Genomic DNA, 15,066 nt, shown 5'->3' on the forward strand with positions numbered 1-15,066 from the left:
TATTATCCTGGTTAGTGTTATTTATTTTTGTGAGTTTAACAAGACAGACTTTTTAATAAAAGGGGAAAAAATGAACCACTTCAAAATGACATTAGAATTTAATAACTTCACTCTTCTTTCCTTAATTCCAAGCTGGGTACAGCAGAACCCAAGTCCTCTGCAAAGCAGCATATGCTCACACAAGGGTAGTGATCCAGAAGCAGACAGCATCCTTGACACATCCCAAGTCAAAGAAAATATAGCCTCCGCCCTAAAGACTTATAGTTTAAGTCAGGCAGACAACTTTAAGACATAAAATTCCCAGATGACAACCAGCTAATGATTTTTCAGAATTTATATTTTGCTTTTCCTGCTCAAGTTAAATGAAGAGCAAGCAAAAATGGATTAAGTAGTGAGACTGAAGGAATGGGGTCAATAACAATTTTTAAATTAATTACAGTCTTCAGGAACAACTGAAAGGCAGGAATTGGAGTGGGGGCACTTCTAACAACAGACCAAGCCACAATGGGATCACATGAAAAGAGACATCCACAAAAATAAGAGGAAAAAACAGGATGAAAATTCTACCAAGACAAGGGGAAAAGACAAGATAACAAATGAGAAGCCAGAACTCAATGGAAGAATATGAGAAAAAAATCAGCTGATTTCTTGGTAGTTTTAATAAAGTTATTATACTAATCTGAAAATCTAATTAACTTAACTTTAATCTTTTTCAAAATGTTGAATGTTTCCCAGCTACCGCTCTTCCAGAGCATCATTAACACTTTTTGAAAACCATTCCAAAGTAAACCTTCCAAGTAGGAATACTTGTCATTTTTCTCCTGTGAAAAATTAAAAAGCCCATATGTGAGATCAAGCTCATGATCTCAACCCGATTAAAACCACACTAACCAGATCAGACAAATTAAAATGCAATCTCTCTCACACACACCCACGCAATGCTCTTCAAAGTTATGTTTTAAGTCTTCACATCATGAACCCAGCAAACCCTGATTCCATTCTGCCTCCTGTCTACCTATCAAACTCCACTTAAAACAGTCACTGATACTTGCTTCGTCCTAATCACATCTGTCTTTTAACATCTGTCTTCCAGGCTGTCTATAGTAGATGTGGGTACATCAGTCTGAAGCTGTCAACATCTGCACTGGACAGAAGACCAATTTTCGCCTCCTTCAATCTTGACTCTAGTCAGTTGCCAGGGAGAAAATCATGCCTCAAGAGCCTGACAGCCTGTGCTCAATGTCCTTTTGTCAGGGATGAAATACATTATTTTTCTGAAAATTATCTTGCCAAGATTCACAGTGAAGCATGTATACATACACATACACGTGTGTATGTATTTTTTTCTCCCTATATACAAATTATTCAAGCCGTACCAAAGAAGATGGCATCTATGTCCTTAGCTTTACTACACAGTTATACACAATTACTGAAATAAAAGAATGTCTCTCCATTAACATCAATTAAGAACTCTCATTTTCCATCCTTTATAACAACGCCCTAAGAGACCCTCAGTTTTATATGACTGGGTAATTCATGCTTTAAAGATTTTTAAAAAGCTGAAAATGAGTGCAGTATACCAACATGGCCCATGTATACACATGTAACAAACCTGCATGCTGTGCACATGTACCCTAGAACTTAAAGTACAATAAAAAATAAAATTAAAATTAAAAAAATAAGAACAGCTACAATGAACAGTAATTGCCCCTCTCTTAAAAAAAAAAAAAAAAAAAAAAAAAAAAAAGCTGAGAAAACAAGTACCATTAGAGTATGCTCACAAATCAACTATAGGTACTAAGATTACCCAGATGCTTGCAAACTCACACATTTTAACTATTGTGTTAGCAGCCAATAAATATTCCTTTCTTGTTCTAAAACTAACAAGACCTTTTTTTTTTTTGAGACGGAGTCTCACTCTGTCACCAGACTGCAGCGCAGTGGTGCAATCTCAGCTCACTGCAACCTCTGCCTCCCGGCCTCAAGCAATTCCCCTGCCTCAGCCTCCTGAGTAGCTGGGAGTACAGGCACATGCCACCATGCCTGGCTAATTTTTTGTATTTTAGTAGAGACAGGGTTTCACCATGTTGGCCAGGAGGGTCTTGATTTCCTGACCTCGTGATTTGCCCGCCTTGGCCTCCCAAAGTGCTGGGATTACAGACTTGTGAGCCACCACACCCGGCTGACATTTTTTACATAAAAGATGGTTTATGTAATGACTGAGATTTAGTATTGAATAACATTGACTGCTTTCAGTAAGCTGAGATCTCCTACTCAAGGAAAATGCATTCGCAGTATCAAAGTTTGCCTGAAATGGAATGACCCGAAAACCAAAGCCTAAAAAGAAACGTTTCAAAGAAATCCTAAAACAAATCTGTCTAAACATAAATAGATATGAAAGGGGAAAAACTGTAAGCCAAACATTAAGATGTGTGTTTGTTATTTATGGACAGGAGTATTTAGTAAAATAACTTACTCTATCTTCACCTTCTGGCCACCTGGGGGAGAAAGGATGTATAGTTGTCACAATAAAATGTTTTTTCAGCATTGAAGAAGAGGCTGCAGTGAATTACCCAGAGGTTTTCATGGTGTTTGCCATGAGAATAACAATACATACATGAGAGGTGACTGGCTGTGGTTAGTGGTATGATAGTCACAAAATGAAGGTCAAACCAAACGGCAGGCAGTAAGTCACTAGACTTAGCTACAATCAATCCTTGCTCTGTTCAGCAGAACTCAATCACCTTTTCCCAGGCTACCATAATCTTGTCCTACCATTAAAACCAAAATTACAGACACACACAATCATTTCTTGATTTTCTACTCCAAGGTAATTTAACCTCTGCTATGCCATCAGACTAATAAAGAGAAATCTAAAAGATCAGCATCTCCAGCCCCATGTCTCAATTTTTGAAAACTTGGTGGAATTCCAATTAAAAAGAAAATAACAGGGCTTCAACAAATCAACAGAGAAAGGAGCACTAACGTTTACCAATATTTATCATTGCTCTAGGAACTCAAACACCATGATGTTTCAACTGTATTAATAAATATTAATACATGTGATTAATAAACACGAAATAAGGTTTGACATTCATTACAACCAAATAATGCAAACATTTTAAAAGGCAGCATTTTACACCTGTAAGAACACAGGTCCTTAGCAGCATACACTGCCTCAACACCACCCTAAATGACTCAAGTCACAGGAAAACAAATCACTACAACTTTTCACATATCAGGTCCCTTAGTTTTACCTATTGAAAAGATCAGCTACTTGAACAGGCCCTGCTGGCAGTTAACATGCATGACAACTGGCCAATTCTCTCCGTCAATTCTGTTACAGCAGTCCCTTCCTGCATAGTTCCATTTCACTCTCCACTACTATGGTCATCTCCAGACTCTACGTCCTGCCTCTGGGCTCTCTACCAATCCCTTTAATCCTTCCTGCACACAGCTAACACTAATCTCCCTGCAAAAACTCTACTTTTCCTCATATTCTGTATTGCCCAGATGGTGGAACTTCTTAAAACAGGAAGAAAATTAAAGAGACAAATTTCAGTTTCAAAGGGAAAAAAAAAGCTTTCAAAATAAACACAAACCAATGCTGGAAAGAACTCCTCCTTGAGGTAATAAGTGAGTCCTGTGTCACTTGATATATTCATATGGGACCTGCACCATGTAAGCTGTGAGATCTGTCCCAACCATAGACTTCTCTGATTCTAGATCATGTCCCTAACAGCCCTCCCTTCTTCACATGGCATTCCAAGTCACCCTCAAAAAATGCTCCAAACTAGATTAAACCTCTCCTGCAGCTGGGCACAGTGCCTCACGCCTGTAATCCTAACACTTTGGGAGGCCAAGGTGGGTGAATCACGAGGTCAGGAGTTTGAGACCAGCCTGGCCAATATGGTGAAACCCCATCTCTACTAAAAATATAAAAATTAGCCAGGCGTGGTGGTATGCGCCTGTAGTCCCAGCTACTCGGGAGGCTGAGGCAGGAGAATCGCTTGAACCCAGGAGGCAGAGGTTGCAGTGAGCCGAGATACCACCACTGCACTCCGGCCTGGACAACAAGAGTGAGACTCCATCTCAAAAAAAAACAAAAAAACAAAAAACCTCTCCTGCCAGCAGTGCTCAACAAGACTAGCACCCACCTCTAGCCAGGGACCTCATTGTTCCTCATGCCCATCTTGCATCGTCTTACCTGGATGAGTTTCCTCCTGCTCCCTTTCTACCTTTCAAGATCCAGTGTAAGCTCAAACACCTTTAGTAAACTTTCCCAATCCCATGCTTACCCTCCCATTCCTCTGCCACTCATACTATTAATTATTTTTCGTATTCATGTGTCATTATAAGCTCTAGGGGGGGGGAAAAAAACCCAGGAAAAACAGCCTCCTATGTGCTAGAATATCATCTCCCGACCTCAAGGATCACACACTATCAACCAGCCCATTCCTCACTCAGATTTCCCTGACACAAGCTTCTTCCTGGGAAATCTACTGTTGCTCAGTGCACAAATCATACTGAGCAAAATATCACTAGAAGCAGTGCAGGAATACATAAAGGTGGACTTCAGTTTCTTTGGGTCTTCTCCCCCTTCACTGACCCAGAAATGCCCATGAGCTATAGGGAAGAAGTTACGGAAGTAGCAATAAGACTTTGATCCTGGCCTTTGAGATCCAAGTATAAACTGTGGCTAATGGATTATAAAACACTGTTGTAGTAAGAAGCTGTTCCTCATCACTCCACTTCAAATTTAACATTAATGCGCCTCTGTTCATAATGTCTCTCCTTTTTCAAAAAAGCTTCATTTAAGTCTTCTCATCTCTGTCCCCTGAAAGTCCCCTATCTGGCTTAAGAGCCTTCCTTTTCTGGTCAGAGCCCTATTCAAGGATTCATAAAATTAATTTACGTACCACAAGGCAGCTGCTACTCTTTATCTACTGTTAAAATGTACATGGATGGGGAGTGTCTGCTAATGGGCATGAGGTTTCTTTTGGGGATGATAAAAATGTTCTGGAATTAGATCATGGTGATAGCTGTACAAGTCTGAACACTCTTCAAAACACTGCATGATATACTTTAAATGGGTGATTTTTATGGTATGTGAAATTATAACTCAATTAAAAAAAAAAAAGCATAAGATTTTCCATCCCTACCCGTGCATTTACATTTGGCACTGGAAAGGAAAACACACTTCGAATTTTGAGTAAAGAGCATTTTCTTTCACTGTACTTCTCGGAGAATAATCAATTATCTTACTCAAACATTTAAGTGCCTATCAGGGACCAGGTACCATCTTAAATACAAAGAGAATGGTCACCAGACCAGCACAGAACCTGCACTGCTGGAGCGTGGAGAGGAAAAGGAAACCAATTTAAATTACCTCTGTGATAAGCGCTAAGACAAAAAAGTACAAAGGTAAGATTGATCTAATGAGGATGGGGGGGATATGGGAGGTTAACAGGATCCTAAAATAAGAAAAGAGCACATCTAAAAGGCATATGTACACCTCCGCCTATATAAGGTAGCTACTCAAAAACTAAGCAGATTAGTAGTACAACTAAACTCCTAGATTACAGGGATTTGGAAGCCATGCAACTGGTGACTGGCTCCTATCCACCACATGTGGCCCACCTGACCATTTCATTAGCCTTGAAGTCAAGTGATCCTAAGTTTTTAAGTATGTGAATTTTTTTAACCTCACTTACAGCATTATCGTGAAATTTCAGTATACTCACAAATATGCATATTAATTATTCATGTAATCAGGGTCTAACACAAAAAGAAAGTTACACATCAAAAACTGTACATTCCAATTTCTGGTTATTATGATTGCACAGGAAGCACTGGACATGTACAAACCCAAAGGTCTACTTTTTGGCTCAACAATGTAATAAACAAACACATAAATAAGTACTTTTTTGAAGACAGTAAGCTCATATCTTTAACAGCCTGGGAAAACCCTAGATCAGGGTTAGCAAACTACAGCCTGTAATTTTTCCAAGTTTTGTTAGAACAAAGCCATGCCCCATGCCGATTTCTTTATATCCTGTCTATAGCTGCTTCCCAATTCAACAGCAGAGCTGAATATTAATAGTTTCAACACAGACTTTTTTTTTTTTTTTTTTTTTGGAGATAGAGTCTCGCTCTGTCACCCAGGCTGGAGTGCAGTGGCATGGTCTTGGCTCACTGCCAGCTCCACCTCATGGGTTCACGCCATTTTCCTGCCTCAGCCTCCTGAGTAGCTGGGACTACAGGCGCCCACCACCACGACCGGCTAATTTTTTGTATATTTAGTAGAGACGGGGTTTCACTGTGTTAGGCAGGATGGTTTTAATCTCCTGACCTCGTGATCCGCCCACTCAGCCCCAGGGACTACAGGTGTAAGCCACCGCACCCAGCCCAGAGCTGTTATGATCTGAAAAGCCAAAAATACTTATTACCTGGCATTCTAGAATAAATTTGCCAACCCTCATCCTAAACAACGTCAACACTGATTCAGAACAAAGACATCTTAAAAATTCTTTAAAAATTAAGTGTTTCAGTGGATGGCATATTTTCATTTATCAGAAAAATTCAGAACAGTTAGGTCAGGGTTTTATGTAAATGCTTAGGACCACTGAAGCCAGGGCAGGGAAAAGTGTTTGTATAAATTTTCTTTTGCTGCCTAAGAAATTCCAAGAGGTGGCAGCTTAAAACAATTATTAACTCCCAGAGTTTTCTATGGGTCAGGGATTTGGGGTTGGTCAGGACTGATGTCTGAAACTTGACTGGAGGTGGAGGATCTGCTTCCTAGGTGGTTCACTCACATGCTTGACAAATGTGTGCTGACTGATGGTGGGAGACTTCAGTTCTTCTCCACAGGACCTCCTGAGCGCCTCATGACATAGCTGCCAGCTTCCCCCAGAGAGAATAATCCATGAGAAAAAGTGGAGTGGATACAGCTCTATTTTTATAACTTTGCTCCCAAAGTAAATAGTGCCACTTCTACCACATTCTAGTCATTGTAGGAATCACTAAGTTCAACCCATGTTCAAGGGTTAGGCTCTATTTTTTTAAGGGAGGGGTGTCCAAAGAATCTGCAGGCGTATTAACACCACTACAGGGTTTCAAAACATGAGTAAATGGCCTCAACAACATAGCCAACAAGTCTTAATGAGATTAAGCAATCTGTGCTTCATATTTTTGTAATATGTATTTTGTTCTATTTATGATAGAAAATTTGTTAAAATTCTCCAAAGAAAAAAACCAAGAGAAAAAAGCAAGGCATTTCAGCTTTTCATATCTGATGCAATAATGATGATGGGAGGAAGTTATATGTTGGCTTTGGCTCTTTCTTCCCAAAGAGAAGGCAAATTATGGTGGATAAGTCATGACAATAAATAATTGCAAAACTGGACTAGGATAGACAAGTCCTTATGATTCAGAACCACATAAAAGATTATCATATATAAACAAAAATAACAAGAGAAATTCAGATATGCATTCAAAATTGTGGGGGTTTTGGGGAGCAGGGAATGTATCTTATACCATGATTGCTACATATCTGCATTGGAGAAACTTCTGAAATAAGAAACATATAAAGTCAACTTTAAAAATCACGTACAACAATTAAATTCATTTTGAAAATAAATGTGCCCAGGCGCAGTGGCTCATGCCTGTAATCCCAACACTTCAGGAGGCCAAGGAAAGCAGATCACTTGAGGTCAGGAGTTCAAGACCAGCCTCCAATAAGGCAAAACTCCATCTATACTAAAAATACAAAAATTAGCCGGGTATGGTAGCATACACCTGTAATCCCAGCTACTTGGAAAGCTGAGGCAGGAGAATTGCTTGAACCCAGGAGGTGGAGGTTGCGGTGAGCCAAGATCGCACCACTGCATCCCAGCCTGGGCGACAGCAAGACTCCAACTCGAAAAAAGAAAGAAAAGAAAAGAAATGTCAATCACTAGACCCAGCAAACACTTGTCCAAATTCATCTGTTAATATAATTGTGAGCTTCGTTATAGCAGACAAGAAGGGCTGGGGAGGAGAATGTACCACAGAATACAATTAAGTAATAGCCTGATCTCCTCAACATCAAGCGCAAAAAAATTGTCCTGAACTGGACCATTAAACTACTTTAAAATAAATTAATTCAAAACCTATTGTACTGGGCTGAATAGCATCGCCCAAAAATTCACATCCACCTGGAACCTGTGAATGTAACTTTATTTGGAAACAGTCTTTGCAGATGATATCAAGTTACAATGAGGTTATACTGGAGTAAGGTGGGCCCTAATTCAATGCTTGATGTCCTTATAAGAAGAAGGAAATTTGGACACAGAGACACAAAAAAAGAAAAGCATATGATAACAAAAGCAGAGACTGGAGTAATGAGTCTACAAGCCAAGGAATGCTAAGGACTGCTGGCAACCACCAGAAGCTAGGAAAAAGGCATGCACAGATTCTTCCTAAGTCCCAACAAGGAATCAAGCCTGCCAACACCTTGATTTCAGATTTCTGCACTTCAGAATGATGAGAAAATAAATTTCTATTATTCTAAGCCACCAAGCTTGTAATAATTTATGTTACAGAAGTCCTAGGAAACTAATATACCTGCTTAATTAGTACTGTGGAATTCTAATAATTTCATTTTCAGTATTAGAAATAATTATCTTCAGCCTGAAAACTGAAAAAATATTTACCAGTGAAGGTTATTTGTTCACAAATTCAGAAAACAACTGGAGATGTCATCTCCATCTAAGACACTGCCCATTTTAGGGTACTGCCACAGGGATGAATTTGACGTAAGGCTCTGGACTATGCAATCTACCATCAGGTATGAAAGATCTATGAAGTTCTCCCAAGGGCTAGTAGAGCACCTGTAAATAGCAGGGCTCAATTTACCTTAGCTGATATCCAATAACCTAAAAAACCTACATCATTGTTGAAATTCTCTGACTGGAATAGAAACCTAACACAAAACCACAGGTTTCAAGGCCGGGCGCTGTGGCTCATGCCTGCAATCCCAGGACTTTGGGAGGCCGAGGCATGTGGATTGTTTGAGCTTGGGAGTTTGAGACCAGCATCAGCAACTGGTGAAACCCTATCTCTACTAAAAATAAAACCTGCAGTTTTCAAGAAGTTTACTTTCCATATTTAAAGTCTTCCTTCTACACTTATAACACAGGACAATTTTTCTAGCATTAATTACTGGTAAACTGTGGATTACCATTTTACTTTTTATCAATTCTGAGTTTCCCAAAACATGATTCCTTTATGCCCAGATTTATTTAAGTCAAGCTCCAACCAGTGCAAATATGCATGGCTGATTTAACATACTATTCTGACATAACAGAACAATTTCTAGAGTATTTTCAGAGTAGGTATTTTTCTATTTTATCACACCCATCTCTTCAGCATGAATTATAAAGAAGTATTACATAGGATGAAAGGTAAACTTCTGTCCCATGTTTCCTATCAAATTGTGTTACATACAACATTTCTAAGACTTAACTATTACTTGAAACACTCAAGAGAAGTGGATTCAGATTCTCCATATGTCCCTTTGCAAGCATCTCTCATGATTAAAATTTGAGCCAGTCCAACTTAATACATCTCCAATAACTAAGTTACTGAGCAATTGGCAAGCATGAGAATGAGAATTAAAATATGATCCAGTCCAAGTTAATACATCTCCAATAACTGAGTAAGTTACTGAGCAATTGGCAAGCATGAGAACTGAGAATACTGACCACAAAAAAAATCTCCTTCAAACACACTTATTTTCTAGAAAGGCCTGCCTCTCTTTACATGAAAAGCAGTAATGACCTACCTTGTTTTCGAACATCTTCTACAGCAGCCACAAGCTCCTCCTTGAGAAACTGGCTCTCCTTCGCAATTTTATCCCCCTTCTCCAAGAAATTCTCAGTTGCTTGTTCAACAGATGCAGCCAAAACATGAGCCTTCTTAGAACGACCTCTCTTCTTATTAGAGGGCCCCTTACTATTGGTGTTTACCAGGGTTGTAACCTAAAAGTTTCATTTTTAACATTAAACTGGAGTCAATTAAAATGACTAATATCTTTAAAGATAGCAAGATTAAGTTATTCTTTAAAAAAATCACATTTATGAGATTCCACTGAGCATTAACATACAATTCCCCATATTTAAGATATACAGCAATGATGCTGTATTTAATTTCCAAAATAACTCAGCTTTATCAATGTGTACAGAATTATTAAACACACATTTTAATTTCTCAAATATGATCCTTAGGTTTTTAGTTTGATTTTACAAATTAAAAAATGATTAGAGACAAGCTAGATGTCTCTACTATATGTCACCAATATAGTATTTGGAACACTCTATGTTCCAGAAATAGGTTAACAATGAACTTAGCTTTATCTGGAGATCGCACTGTCACTGTTTTCAAACTTTGCAAAATGTTTTAAGATAATTTGCTTCTGAAGTCTTTTCATGGTTTATTCACACAAATCTCAGCAATTAATTAGTAAAGGCCCCTAATAAAGGAATGATTGCCCAAAGAAGCCTACAGTGATGATGCTTTATGTCCTAGAACATTACCATCATTAATACACATAATACCGGATGATCTGTAGGTTAAAGATGATTAAGATATGTTACAGTGCAAATTTGCCAAACAAGACTTATTTTCTCTCTCTCTCTGAATTTCTCACATACAGACAATAGACACACTATTGCAAAACGCTAAAGGTACACAGCTAGTTGCTAACAGTTTATGAACTACCCTAACATTGTGACATTTATAACATAATATACCAAACCTAAACCCTCAAGTTCAATTACCTGCTAATTAATCCCACACAATGAAAGGTGTGTTAAGCAGAGTGAGACGCCTTAACAATCAAGGATCCAGATCCCACCTTTCTTGGGTTTCCCCTCTCAAGAAAGGTGAACTATCTGCAAAGCACAAACATTTGCAAAGCTGCACTACATACCACGGACCCCAGTTACTAGCAATAAGACCGAAGAAAATGACCACAGCAGCGTTCTCAAAGGGTTAAATAAACCCATGCATCAATATTCAAATCACCTAAGAACTGTCACCTAAACTCAAGTACTGGAATTAAGGCTTTGAACTAAATAATCTTGCTCTTATGGTTGTTACCCAGGCCTGTTCTATAGAACCAGGTTACAATGTATTTGTTTTCAGATTCTTACCTGTGTAACAAGAGGCTCCAACAGTCTCTCAACTGCCAGAGTCCTGATCTCTAGACTTTTGGGATCCCACTTGAAGTTTATGTTGCCTGCGTGGACAGCAGTCATTTCTAAAAAAGAAACAAAAAATCAGTCAAGCAAACATCAAACACAAACATGAAATATGTAACAAATCTTCTCCTACTTTGGGACTTTTGCATCAGGAAAGTTATATTCACTACAGATGAAAAAATTCTAACTAGCCTGCACATGAGGACCCAGTAAACCTTACAATCTCTTAAAATTTAATGATTTCAGGCTTACAAATACTAGGGGTACTACAAGAGGGCATTCCCAAACACACAGAACGTTTCCCTTTGGGCTTCTCTAGCGCAAGACTTCCTACTTCAGTTCCTACTCAGTTTATCTGCCCAATCTTTAGAAACAAGATGAAAAGCTAAAGTGAACCTTTTTTTTTTTCTTTTTCTTTTTTTTGAGATGGAGTCTCGCTCTTTTGCCCAGGCTGGAGTGCAGTGGTGTGATCTCGGCTCACTGCAAGCTCCGCCTCCCGGGTACATACCATTCTCCTGCCTCAGCCTCCCAAGTAGCTGGGACTACAGGCGCCCGCCACCACGCCCAGCTAATTTTTTTGCATTTTTAGTAGAGACAGGGTTTCACTGTGTTAGCCATGATAGGATAGTCTCGATCTCCTGACTTCGTGATCCACCTGCCTTGGCCTTCCAAAGTGCTGGGATTACAGGCGTGAGCCACCACGCCCAGCCGAAAGCTACTTTCAAAGACATTGCTTCAAAAACGAATACAGAAGATCCTGATTTTTCCTACTCCACAACATTTATGGTATAGTAGTATCTAAAAGGTATGCCTCACTTCATTTTTTGATGGATTCCTAGAGAAGGACTTGTCTTATTCTATTAAAACTTAATGCTTAATCGGTTGCCCTCTGCACCCACAGCTATTATCACTCATAGCCAGAAGAAATTTCAAATCACACTTAGTCAAATATCACTGTATCAGTGTCAAGGGAAACTTCTGTCAGACAGCAGCTTTAAGAATAGGGAGAAAACATCAACGAAAATAACAGTCTTTTCTTCTAAAAGTAATGCCTTAAATTATTAAAGAAAAAAAAAAGACAGAAAAGGCATGAAGTTGAGGTAAACACTAATATAAACTTTCCAGACAACAAACTGCTGGTAGACATCTAAAAGCATAAAGGCTGGGCGTGGTGGCTCACTCCTGTAATCCCAGCACTTTGGGAAGCCACCAAGGTGGGCAGATCACCTGAGGTCGGGAGTTCGAGAACAGCCTAACCAACACAGAGAAACCCTGTCTCTATTAAAAATACAAAACTAGCCAGGCTGCTAGTGCACGCCTGTAATCTCAGCTACTCAGGAGGCTGAGGCAGGAGAATCGCTTGAACTTGGGAGGCAGAGGTTGCAGTGAGCGGAGATCACGCCATTATACTCCAGCTTGGGCAACAAGAACAAAACTCCAACTCAAAAATAATAATAAAACAAAAATGTTTTTTTAAAGAAAAGCTTAAAAAAGTACCTTCCTGACCCAGAAAATCTACTGCTAAAATTCTATTCTAAAATTAAGAAACATGTAAAAACTTGGATACAATGATGTTCACAACACTGTTGTATATAAACATTAATAATTATAAACTACCTACATTTCAAACAACAGATCACTCAATAAATTATGTAACAATGACACAATGGGCTACAATGCTACTCTTAAAAACAATGTTGTCAAATTCAAAAACAAACCAACCAGCCTGGCCAACATAGTGAAACCCTGTCTCTACTAAAACTAAAAAATTAGTCCACTGTGGTGGCACACGCCCATAATCCCATCTACTCAGGAGGCTGAGGCAGGAAAACCACTTGAACCTGGGAGGTGGAGGTTGCCAAGATCGCACCACTGCACTCCAGTATGGGCAACAGAGCAAGCTTTTGTCTCAAAAAAAAAAAAAAAAAAAAAAAAAAAACCAGTGTTATCAGTGCCCAAGTATTTGTTTCTGTTAAATACAATTTGCATGGTGGTTCATGCCTATGATACCAGCACTTTGGGAGGCCAAGGCAAGAGGATCAGTTGAGCCCAGGAGTTTGAGACAAGCCTTGGCAACACAGAGTGACCCCATCTCTTTTTTTTTTTTTTCAAAGGGACCATTTCCCATTAATAGAAACCAGGGTTCCAGGTCTGAAGCACTGTATTGTGCAGAAAGGGGACAAGACTAACAAGATCATATCAAAAGACACAGGAAGCAAGGGCTCCCACCAGCCAAATTTAGGACAACTATCAAAGAGAATAATAACTGTAACTGTCTGTAACTAAATAATTAAATAAATATCCTTAAGACCATAGGGATCCTCAAAAAAAGGGTGTGGGGAGGGAATTTCTAGAATAGAATTAGAAAATGACCATCTTGCAACCTCCACTGTAGTAATCGATCTAGCCAAGGATTAACAATGAATGTCAAAACCACTGGGTGAAAACTGGCCAGGCGTGGTGGTTCATGCTTGTAATCCCAGCACTTAGGGAGGCCAAGGTGGGTGGATCACCTGAGGTCAGGAGTTCGAGACCAGCCTGGCCAATGTGGTGAAACACTATCTCTACTAAAAATACAAAAATTAGCCAGGTATGGTGGCGGGCGCCTGTAATCGCAGCTACTCAGGAGGCTGAGCCAGGACAATCGCTGGAACCTGGGAGGCAGAGGTTGAAATGAGCCAAGATCATGCCACTGCACTCCAGCCTGGGCAACAGAGCAAGATTCCATCTTAAAATAAATAAATAAATAACTTTGAACTAGATCCCTCATAAAAGACTACGAACTACTGCCTTCTTCAGAGAGCTTTAGTGGAGATTAAAGAAAGTATGATCCATTGAATAATGCGTGAGTCCATGCGAATATGAATAAAGAAGGAAAAGTTCCTCCAAACAACAGGAAACAAACTAATAAATGTAGAAAGAATAATGTACTTAGAAAAATCAGCATTCAGGAACTATAATATTAACTGCTTCAGGTAAGAATCAAAGAATGCTAACCAAGTAGATAAGCATTCAGTTTCTCAGTAAAGTGTGATCTAGTGTCATAGTAACTCCCAACAGATTATTTACGACAAATGGGGGAAATAGTAACTTTACAGTCCAGAAACCTGAGATGCCACCTTAACCAAGTAATCAAAATTAACATCCCAAATAAGGGCACAAACCCACATCATGTACCTCCTAACACAATGCGCTGAGAAGGATACAACATCACCTCTGTGTAATTTTGCCTGAAAATTACATAACCTCAACTAGTTATGAGGAAACATCAAATTCAAAGGGTGAGACGGTCTACAAAATAACTAGCTGTAGTCTTAAAAATGTCAAAGCAGTCGGGCACAGTGGCTCACGTCTGTAATCCTAGCACTTTGGGAGGCCGAGGCGGGTGGATCACAAGGTCAGGAGATTGAAACCATCCTGGCAAACACTGTGAAACCCCGTCTCTACTAAAAATACCAAAAAATTAGTCAGGCGTGGTAGTGGTCGCCTGTAGTCCCAGCTACTCTGGAGGCTGAGGCAGGAGAATGGCATGAACCCTGGGGGCAGAGCTTGCAGTGAATGGAGATCACGCCACTGCACTCCAGCCTGGGCCACAGAGCAAGACTCCGTCTCAAAACAAAACAAAACAAAACAAAAAAAGAAAAGAAAAGAAAAGATATCAGAGTCATAAAAAACAAAGATAGATTAAGAAACATTTCCAGAGGCTGGGCGCGGTGGCTCACGCCTGTAATCCCAGCACTTGGGAGGCCGAGGTGGGCGGATCATGATGTCAGGAGATAGAGACCATCCTGCCTAACACGGTGAAACCCCATCTCTACTAAAAATA

General features: G+C 39.5%; 1 protein-coding gene across 3 annotated transcripts in view; it reads right to left on the minus strand.

Annotated features, from left to right (window-relative positions):
* The window catches only part of CTNNA1 (catenin alpha 1), a 176,494-nt gene that overhangs the window by 140,879 nt on the left and 20,549 nt on the right, over nt 1–15,066 (minus strand). For all 3 annotated transcript variants that reach the window (XM_008014554.3, XM_073010665.1, XM_038007356.2), the window contains exons 2-3: nt 11,193–11,299; nt 9,824–10,019 (exon numbers count right to left, since the gene is read on the minus strand). In XM_008014554.3, the coding sequence (XP_008012745.1) occupies nt 9,824–10,019; nt 11,193–11,297 (301 nt within the window). In that variant the 5' untranslated portion in view covers nt 11,298–11,299. The remainder of the gene's footprint in view (nt 1–9,823; nt 10,020–11,192; nt 11,300–15,066) is intronic.

The sequence above is a fragment of the Chlorocebus sabaeus genome, chromosome 23 (genome assembly GCF_047675955.1).
Source record: "Chlorocebus sabaeus isolate Y175 chromosome 23, mChlSab1.0.hap1, whole genome shotgun sequence".
NCBI classification, from domain to species: Eukaryota; Metazoa; Chordata; class Mammalia; order Primates; family Cercopithecidae; genus Chlorocebus; species Chlorocebus sabaeus.